Raw genomic sequence first — 10,824 nt, forward strand, 5'->3', positions numbered from 1 at the left:
ACTTATCACTTCTAAACATTTCTAACATTTATTTCTAAAATTGAGGTATTTTAATAAGTACAAAAGATTTTCTTAATTATATATATATATTAAGAATGCAAAAACTATTTTCTTCAAAATAAAATTCACTAGCAAGACCCATTTTAATTTATTATAGAACATTTATTCATTAAAGCAAGTATACTTCAGTCTCAATCTCTCCAAATGCAATCTAATTGTCTAGTTAGATTCGTTGCAAATCATAATGTAAAAACATCTAAATTATAAATTTTGGTTATAAAAAAAATATAAATCTTAGTAGTATTTATCTATAAATTTATTTTTTAATTTGTAAATCTTTAAAAATATATAATCATTAATAAATTAAAAATTGAGAATATAATTATCATAAAATAAAGTTAGTATCATAAATTAATAATGAAAAATTATACGCCTTATTGGCAAAGTTGTTATTATGCACCACCTTTATCGTTATTAATTTTTCAAGATTAACAAAGAAAATCAGATATATTTTTTAGTATTTTTATTTCTTAACAAATCATATTATATATTGTATAATTTATGTATTCTTATATTATTCTTAGATAATTAAATTACAATAACTATTTTTTTATTATTGATTCATAAAAATATATTAGGCAAAGTTCAAAAAACGATCACATGATTTGATGTTTTTTCATTTAAGGAACGAATACTTTTTGTATCAAATGAGTATCACATGTTTTATTTTCTTAATATTTTTTAGATATATAGTTATATTTTTATTTTTCTTACATAGTTTTGCATGTATCTAATAACAGTCATTATTAAATTATATTTTTATAAATACCGTAATAAATTGTTATGATCACAAAATATATAATTAAATGTTAAAAATACTTATTTTAATAAATATTTATATTTTTATCTATAATCTAAAAAATAAAAAAATATTGAATGTATTTAAAAATACCTGGAAATATAAAATATATGTTACTTCTTTAATAAAAAAAAAATTATCCCTCAAATATAAAAACATTAAACTACATAATAATTCTTTTTTGGTATAAAAAATATCTCGCATAATAATTTTTTAATTTTACCTAAATATATTTTATAATACTTGAAAATTCACTGAAATAGCAAGTGGGAAATCACAGAACCACTATCAAAATAGTTATTCTAGAAATATTTATAAACTTAATAGCACCAAAGAAATAATAGCATATAAAATTCTTAAGAAAGAACATCCAAACTAGAGAAAGAATAAGAACAACTATTAAGCAAATTAACAACAATTAAACAATCCGACAAGACACAGCAATCCGACAAGGCACAGCCATTGCCTCCATATGCTCAATAGCTGCTGCCATATGACAACCATTCAGGTCAAAGCAAACCGTACAATTATTTTGTTTCTTTAAATAGAAACATTACAAATAAATTATTAAATTTATAAACATTTTATTCTAAACATAATACTTTTATTTTTAAAATAAAAAGTTATATTAATTGTTATATTTTAATAACAAATTTAATTATTAGAATAATCCAATCTTATAATCAATTAACATAAAGTTTGTTGCTCAAAAAAGGAAAAGAAAAGAACATAAAGTTGTTAGTAAATTTGTCACTTTTATGTCATAAAAAAATTTGTTTCTGTGCGTATGCCTTATTTCATTTTACATATAACAAGATAAATAAATAAATGGGTGGTGGACAAAATTAATAAAGGCTGCTTCTGCACAAAACCCTAACCCTAGCCGCCATATTCATTTTTTTCTGTAACTATTGTGATCGACAACGACCATGGCAAAGAAGCGAAAGCACGATTCCAAAGCAACAACAGCCGAAGCAACTGAGCCTCCGCAGAAGCAGCAACATCAAGAAGAAGAAAAACCACAACAAGAAGAAGAAGCTCAAAAACAAAATCAGATTGCAGAAGAAGAAGAAGAAGAAGAAGAAGAAATAGAAGAATACGAACAAGTAATCGAAGAAGTAGAAGAAGAAGTAGAAGTAGAAGAAGAAGAGGAAGAAGAAGAAGCGAATGATGAGGATGACGATGATCCTATAGAGAAGCTTCTAGAACCGTTTGGAAAAGAACAGCTTATAAATCTTCTTCGAGAAGCAGCGGATACTCATCGTGATGTTGCTGATCATATACGGAAGATAGCTGATGCAGATCCTGTGCACCGTAAGATATTCGTGCACGGCCTTGGGTGGGACACTAGTGCTGAAACCCTAACTAATGCTTTCAAACAATATGGAGAGATTGAAGATTGTAAAGCTGTGTGTGATAAGGTTTCGGGCAAGTCTAAGGGCTATGGATTCATTCTTTTTAAGAAGAGAAGCGGTGCGCGAAAGGCGCTTCAGGAACCACAGAAGAAGATTGGTAATAGGATGACTGCCTGTCAGTTGGCTTCCATTGGTCCTGTTCCGGTTGGACAGGCTGCTGCTAGTGCGGTAACTACTTCCCACCACCCGCAGCACCAGCAAGTGTCTGATTATACTAGGAGAAAGATTTATGTCAGCAATGTTGCTGCGGATTTGGATCCCAAAGAGCTTACTAATTTCTTTTCTAAGTTTGGAGAAATTGAGGAAGGGCCATTGGGATTAGATAAACTGACTGGTAAGCCGAAAGGGTTTTGTCTGTTTGTGTATAAGAGTGCTGAGAGTGCTAAAAGAGCTCTTGAAGAGCCTCACAAGAGTTTTGAGGGTCACATGTTGCATTGCCAGAAGGCAATTGATGGTCCTAAACATGGTAAACCTCAGCAGCAGCAGCAGCAGCACTATAATGCGCAGAAATCACATTTTCAGAGGAATGGTAATCCAGGTTATAGCGGTGGGACTGCTTCAGGGCCGTCTCACCTAATGGCGCCTGCTGCTGGTGGACCTGGGATTGGTTTTAATGAAGGAGCTGCAGGAGCACCTGCTTTAAACCCTGCACTTGGACAGGCGTTAACAGCGTTACTTGCTACTCAGGGTGCTGGATTAGGCCTTAATTTACTGGGAACTCTGGGCTCTGCTGCTGGTTTGCCTGCTGCAGCACCTGGAATGCAAAATCCATATGGTAACCAGGCTGGATCATACGGGCATCAGGGAGTGATGCATGGGACCTACCCAAGTCAAGGAAGTTCTGGAAGAGGGCAGCATGGTGCTGGACAATATGGCGGTGTAGGGCCTTACATGGGTCACTAGTTGGGTAAGTTATGTATGCTTAATTGCTTGCATGAAGTTTTCATCTATGCCTTCAGAATTAGTTTATTTCATTTAGAGATATAGTAGGTTCACAGCTTAGAGTATTCTTATAACTTTGCAAGCTCTTTTGTCACATGTGCTAATTGTTAAGTATTCAATCTGCTATTAACCATTTTTGTTAGATTCCTTAAAAATTCTGGAAGTTGTGAAAATAAATCAGGATAATTTCTAGGAATCAATCATTGATTTTAGGAACAAACTTCCGGTTCTAAATAACCAGATCTGCTTTCTATTGCATTCTAGAATCTGTGTTTATATTGTTTCCTATTATTGTATATATTTATTTTTTCCTTTTTAGTATAAACATTTTATGCCTCCTAATACTATAAATTGGATTAACTATGTTTATGAATAAAGAATTTAATCATTTTTCTCATATAGTGTTTGTTCAGTTTTATGTACTGTTTATGCTATTATTCCATCTTCACAATATCTTCAGTTTTCAAGCAAATTCAGAGTTTGCTATTTTATTCTCTTCATTGATTGAGCATCAAATTGATATTGGTATATTCTACCAACAAAAAATTGATTTTATTATGATAATTTTATAATGCTATTGTTTAATAATCTCTTAATGGTGATTTTATTCTCTTTTACTTAAGTAATTTTAACTATTATTCTCTTTTGAAATCGTTGTCTTTATGTTTTCCTACTAATTTTGCAGATTCCATATAGGTGCATGCATCAGTCTTTTTATGTAATGGCCTGCTGATTCTTCTCAAGTTTATGGAGCAATTGAAGTCTTTCAAAATATGAACAAATGCTACTTTTGGTTACTAGAAACATTCTTAAATGTATTTTTATTTTCCCTAATTTGCTTTGTTTCTTCCGTATTTTCTTTCATTTCAAAATATTGTATTTTGAGTTTCAATACTTATTAATTTAAAAGCTTTGGGAACAATTTTATTACTTTTATTGATCATGTGTACTGTGTGCTGTGAGTGAGATTGATGAGAATTACTTTACTTTGTTTTACTCATGCAATGCTATTTGGCATTTTTTCATTTTTCGATATTCCATGGTACTTAATTTGCTTGATTGCGTATAAGTTTCATGGGTGTTCATGATGCATGCTTTAAATGGAACTTGAAGCATCACATTGTATTATGCATCGGTCTCTGTTGGCAGAACACACCCAGAGCTGTTACGGAAAATTTACTGTCGTTGATTTTGGTGCAGGTTGAGCAATGGTTCATATACTAACTTGCAGAAAGAGTATGCAGTTGGGTGAAAATATAACTGTGCAGAATTTTAAAATATTTTTGTTATGCTGATTTTATCAGGGCTGCCCCCATATTTGTCATTTGACAGATTTTTCTCTCCATGGGACTGGGTTATTTGAAACCAATTTGTTTTTCCCAATGGGAATGCTTTAGCTTGTGCTTATGTATATTCTTATCCCTATTACTTTTTAAAGGGGTTTTTAAATATCATTAGTGATCAAATGTTTCTAAGGAAGGCATTCTGTTTAGGACTCTTGAACAATTGTTCTCATTGTTCTAAAAAAGAGAGCTTTCTGTTTCAAACTCACAATGAAGAGTTGGCTGGGGGGAGATGCCTTAAGATTTCACTTGATGTCATACAGTAAACAATTTTTAAGCTCGAGTTTTATCTCTTACTGTGCAAACTATTGTTTGCTTAAATTTCTAGTTTTCATGCATTAGGGGCCAACTATATCAATGGCATTGATTCTCACAGTTGATTTCTTCCAAGAAAACAAGGTGTTTGCAATGGAATCAAAGGTGAGATTGGAATGGAACTTATTATTTTATGCTTCTTAGCTAAAGAATCTATATGGCACTTAACTTGTTTATCTTTTTTGTCTATTATCTTTTTTTTGTTCAAGTAAAAATTTCCTGACTTTTTACTTTTTCTTTAGGGTTCATTTATAAGATACAAAATGGCCATACTCTGTTCAGATTACAAAGGAGGACATCTTTATGATTTTGAGGAGGTATTAGAAATTTTCTGTGGAAAAGCAAGGTCTTGAGGAAGAAAACTTTGTCATTATATTTTAGGTCAACTGATGGTCCAATAGTTGTAGTTACTTTGGATGTCCATAAACATAAGTCATCACCTTTGCCATTTTGACTATCCTGCAACCTTTTCTAAACAGGATTGAGATAGGAAAAATAACCAAGATGATCTGTATGGCCAAAAATGCTTGATGTCGGAAGATAGATTCTGATAGTAAAATTGGTGTTTGGAAATTTGGTTGGAAAGGACTGGGATTTCTTCTATAAAGGATAGTGAAACAGGATTGCAGTTCCATATTGTGAATTTGGGAAATATCAAGGTCACTAGGTTTAGAGATAATAGGGTTCAGCATCACATGGAGAAAGCACATCTCTGATACCTACTGGCAATTGGGAAAATTCTGATTGGCAGGGATAAAAGAAAAATGATATCACACTTGCAGAGCTTATAGTCGAACTAGGAGTGATTGGGATCTCAGTTATGGATCATGGGCCAAAAGAGCTGCTGCACTTGTACTTGGAAAGAATTTCCATATCATTCTCGACTGGCTATGATGGTGGTACAACAAGCAGGTTTGGATCCTTATGTTCAAATAGATTTATGCCATCAATAAATCAGGTGCTATATCAATTTCAATCATTTTAGTAAATGGAACTGTGCATGAAAAGTAGGGTCAATTCATAATAAAGAAATGGTTTCAATTTGATTTAGGGTGTGTTTGGCATTTCCAACCTCAATTCTTAATTTATTTTATTTTTTGAATTTAAAAACTGTTTTTGCAAAAAGCAGGTAAAATGATGTTTTTTCCAAAAACAGGTTCGAGAAAACAGTTTCTAAAAAATTAATACATAAAAAAATTTTAAACCTACTTTTTCAACACCTAACAACAGTTCCAGACACACTCTTATACTGATTCAGCATATTTATCTGGAATCACTTAGGATTCTGCTTGTGATGGCTGTTGTAGTCTGATATCGGTTTATTAGTTTGGCATGTCAGTTATAACTGGAAATTGATTTGTTCTAATTTATTTAGACTCAATAGTAACTGTACCTTATGTGTTAGATTGAGAACTTATGTCATGGTGCTTTTCCAAAAAGAAAAAGATATCAAGTTAGTGACAATGGAAACATACACTTCGACTACAGCATCCCTGAAATAGTCAAAGTGGCTACGGTTTAAAACCTTGCTTTTAATTTCTGCAACTCTCTGCCTTATCTTTATGATCACAATATGCATATTCTGTTCAGTATTTCTTTATATAATATATCATCGATCTTTTTGCCATTATTTGAAATTTTGTAAAACCAAACTGATTTCAACTTTATTGACTACAATATAGATTGCGTATTTTTTGGTTGTGCTGAAATTGTTGCACTGTGGGACTTTCTGGTTGTTCTATATAATTTTAGCGAAGCCCCAAAGTCCACCTAAATTAACATTTTTATATAAACCAAAATATATTAACACATTCTCTCTTTTTTTCTCTTTCCTTTTGGAGAGCGGAGTCCGTATAAATGATTTAGAAGTTCAGGTGAAATATGTTTAGCATGAGTAAAACTATTTTGTTGAGTTTTGCTTGCTTCTTGTTTCATAGTATTTTAACAAGTTTCAACTCAATCAATTCATAGCCAAGGATATGAATATTCTTGATTGATATTCTTATAGTATGTTTAGAAATGGACTAATGAAAAGAACTCTTTGATCTCCAATAAATAGTGTTTGTTTCTCTACTTTTGTTTTTTTTCTTCCATTTAATATTATCTTGTGCTTTAGTACATAGTTCGAAAGCTTTGGGAACAATTTGACTACCATGAATCATTTGTACTTTACGCAATGAGTGAAATTGAACAAAATCACTTTACCTAGTTTTTACTCATCTTTGGAACTTCTCTTTTTTAAATATTCAAAGGGTACTTCAATATGCTTATTTGCAGTGGTAAATATACAATGGACTATTCGTTCTCAGTGTTATTTTATTGGCTTCTGCAAATTGTGCTGTAAGTTCTAACAGGGTAACAGGTTGTATTCAAGAATTCAGGTAGTGGTTATTCATGATGCATGTTTTAAATGAAATTGTGTTACGCGAGGATCTCTGCCATCAACAAACACCCAGACTCATGTTGGTTTATATTTTTTTTTATTTTCAGTATTTTTTGATGCAGGAGCATACGTTATTCAATTTTCTTCTCTAATATGGTTTTAATCTTCCGAATGAATTTGGTTCAAGCCTCTTTCAGTTTTCGTATTTAATGTTTCGAAGTTCCCTTAATGGAATGTTGTTTGGATCACTTATGTTTAATTTTCTTTTATATAATATTTGGGTAGGTTACTTCCGTTAAATCCTTTATTATAGCTAGTGTAAAAGGGAATGCTAGAAGACCATCTCTTCTGGGTATCCTGATTCTGAATTCTACAACAATGAGGATTTGTCCTAACCTATCATCTTCTCTCTTGTGCCTACCACAATCAATCTTATTCTACTTAATTGTTGGGAACTAATTGCCTGCTAATTCCTTTAACTGCGTTGTTCATCGTCAAGTAGTATTAGAGCGAAACATCCTATATTCTTACAAGGATCTTTAGCTAGTACACCATGGATGGTTGAGGTAGAGGCAACTAGCCCCAAGAAATACAGATGGTTGAATGTGGAGAATTTTTGATGACTTGGGTTTTACAAGTCTTGCTGCGTGAAGGACCAATAGGAGCTTGAATAGAGAATTTGGAAGGTGATCAGAACACCCTCTGACATTCCAGGAAATCTTGAGGTTGAAGATGAAAACCTTTTTCATGAAGCTGGATTCATAAAACAAGGATATCTTGAGGTTGAAGATGAAGTTGGAGATGAAAACCTTTTCCATGAAGCTGGATTCATTAAACAAGTGGCATGACATTGATTGAAAGGGCGGTTGTCGAAGTCGAGAAGTCGAATTTTCATGGAAAGCCCCATCCTGATGGTTATTTAGATTGAGATTCCAATTTGGAGAATTGCTTTTAATGGAAGCATGTGGCAGATCAAAAACTGTTATTTGCGAGGCTTTAATTAAGAGGTACCGGAAGAGAATTAGAGAGCAATGCGTCCTACAAGGCAAGCTTAATGTGAGCACTTCGGAGCATATGAAACTAAGCCTTGAAAGCAATTATGCCAATTTATTATCCAATGCAGTTGCACGAGGAACTCTATTTTTTGAAGCAAAGCGCATGTTGGTTGAGGACTTGCGATGCAAATCCAAGTTGCTCAAGTAGAAAGACTTAAAAATCGCGCCAACTTACAAGTTATGTTTCACTTTCCCAATCCTTGAATGATATATTGTTCTAAGCGGACTTTAGAGAAATCGGATTGAGGCAATCGTGGCTTGGGTTTTAGCAACTTCTGCCGTCTTCGGAGTAAAAAATGATCGCAATTCAAAGATGATTAGTCAAAATTCCTTTGTTATATGGGTTGTTGGTTGATTAAGGGAAATGTATTCAATTAAGGGTATTTATAGACTTTCCTTTCAGTGAATGATTTTTGCATGAGTTTATGTTTTTAATGATTTTTAAAGTTTATGAATTTATTAATGACTTTTAAGGTTTGTTCTTTCCGTGGAAATCCTAAATGCTTGAAAATTTCAAGTCTGGAGATTTAAAATTTTCAAGATTTAAAATTTCTAAGAATTTAAAGTTTATTGTTCTTAGTAGGTGAATTTTAAAATTCTCTTTTTCATATCATATAATATTAAATATTTATATTAAAATTACAAAACTTTTATGAATAAGAATGTTTTATTAAAAGGTTAATCAACTAAGATTTTAGTTTGAATATATAACTTCAAATTTTATGAATTTAGAGTAATATTTAAAAACATCTGAAGTTACATTTTTTTTTAGTAATTATGTTTCTCATAGACTTGAACTTATCTTTTTCAAATTTAAATTCCAACATTCAAAAATCTAAAGACCAATTAAATTTTGTAAAATTTTCACAATTTTTAGTTCTATTATAATCTTTTCATTAAAAGAATATTATCCTTATAGACTTTATTTTGAAAGACTTTTATAGAGTTCATGAATTTGTTAATGACTTTTATAGAGTTTGTTTAAAAAATCTTTATATAGGTTTATGATTTTTATAGATATTGGAAATTTTTTATTAATTTTAATAAATATATTTTGATATAATAAATTAATTTTTATCATATGATAAAATAAAAAATTTAAAATAATTAATAAAAGTAGATGTTTTTAAATAAAAAAATCTAACTAACTCTATGTAATAACACTTAAAATAATATTTGTTGAGTCCAAGATTTTATATGTGATTTTGATGATGCAAAACATCATTGCTGCTAACAATCTTGTTTAGTATTGTTGTTCTTCACAGATAATATTTGATTATCATTGATGCATATAAATGAAGATGAAGGCATAAGTATGAAGATGGATTCAAGAGTCAAGGACTTAAATAGTTGATTCAATATGAACATCAAGATAAAATATGAAATATTAAAGATGGAAAAAGTGATAGAACAGATAAGCGCAATGAGCATGAGGAGTCAAGAAACTCATGTCAACAAGTATAATCTAATAAAATCGGTTGCTAAAGTTTGAAGAATAAACTGTACTACTTGAAAGAGTTTATAAGAAAAATCCATATATAGATATATAGCTACATCAGTTTACTTTCAAGAACAAAAATTGAAATATTTTTTGGAGCTATAAAAATGGAGTTTCAGATTTTCGAGTGAATTATGCTCAAACTGTTAGATTTGATTGCAGCAGATAAGGTCAATTAGAATTAGTGGCATTATTTCTACAAGAGAAATTTAATATTCCTTTCTCCAGATTTATAGCCCTAGGAGTCTAGTTTCATATGAAAAAGGTTTTACATCAATCTGAGGTGTATGGAAAGCGCAATAGTCGAAATACTGAAGCATGTCCAAACTATCAAGACTAGATGAGCAATAAAATATTTCTATTTTTTGGAGTATAAAGATTGCTGATTTTGGAATTGCTCAAAACTACAATGTTATAGTGGATTAACCAAAGTTTCTAACAAAAAAATAGTTTAGCATTTGGAGTTGTATAGATCAATATTTTGAGTTTTTAAATGGTTATGCTAGTGATTGAAAAGCAGAAAGTCGACAGAAGCGTTTAGGGCTGACATTCCTAGCCGTAAAAGTAGATCTTTACAGCCATGAAGAAATCTTCCCAGCCGTGAAAGAAATCTTTCTGGCTATGAACAAAAATACACGTTCGTGAAGAGATTTTTCCTTACAAGTCCAGTAGCCTTCAGGGCCAAAGTTCTTAGTTGTTAAAGACAAAATTCTCAGTTGTGAAAGCAGACCTTCCCAACCGTGAAGAATGGTTCATGGCCCTGACGGATTTCAGTTTTTCAAATATATTTTTCATGTTAATGTTTCACGGCCGTGAAGGATTGTTCCCACCTATGAACCTACATTTAAGAAGGTTGTTAAAACAGTTATATTTCCATTTAATGAGGATATAATGTCTCTATTTCACCTATGACTATTTAAACTTTATTTCTAATTGTCATATGTCAAGCAAGAGTATTTACTTAAGCCTCCTATTTGTTATATCTCTCAACAATCTCTATTTCTTCATGAAAGT

The 10,824-nt window shown here is 31.3% G+C and overlaps 1 protein-coding gene across 2 annotated transcripts; it reads left to right on the plus strand.

Moving 5' to 3' along the window:
- The first annotated feature begins 1,660 nt into the window (after positions 1–1,660).
- On the plus strand, positions 1,661–8,761 carry LOC8287661 (UBP1-associated protein 2A). 2 transcript variants are annotated; one of them, XR_001535978.3, is made up of 3 exons: positions 1,661–3,181; positions 4,417–4,979; positions 5,117–8,761. XR_001535978.3 is itself a non-coding variant. In XM_002529455.4 (2 exons), exon 1 carries the CDS (start codon positions 1,789–1,791, stop codon positions 3,175–3,177), a length of 1,389 nt encoding a protein of 462 aa, XP_002529501.1. In that variant the 5' UTR covers positions 1,662–1,788; the 3' UTR covers positions 3,178–3,181; positions 3,902–4,152. The 2 variants fall into 2 exon arrangements, 1 of the variants encoding a protein (XP_002529501.1); XM_002529455.4 differs by lacking the exons at positions 4,417–4,979; positions 5,117–8,761 and adding an exon at positions 3,902–4,152 and having other exon boundaries at positions 1,662–3,181.
- The last annotated feature ends 2,063 nt before the right edge of the window (positions 8,762–10,824 follow it).

Source organism: Ricinus communis, chromosome 10 (genome assembly GCF_019578655.1).
Source record: "Ricinus communis isolate WT05 ecotype wild-type chromosome 10, ASM1957865v1, whole genome shotgun sequence".
Taxonomy (NCBI): domain Eukaryota; kingdom Viridiplantae; phylum Streptophyta; class Magnoliopsida; order Malpighiales; family Euphorbiaceae; genus Ricinus; species Ricinus communis.

What these genes read in the sequence shown, in the direction of transcription:
- LOC8287661 (XM_002529455.4), top strand. Translation starts at nt 1,789, where the DNA reads ATGGCAAAGAAGCGAAAGCACGATTCCAAAGCAACAACAGCCGAAGCA.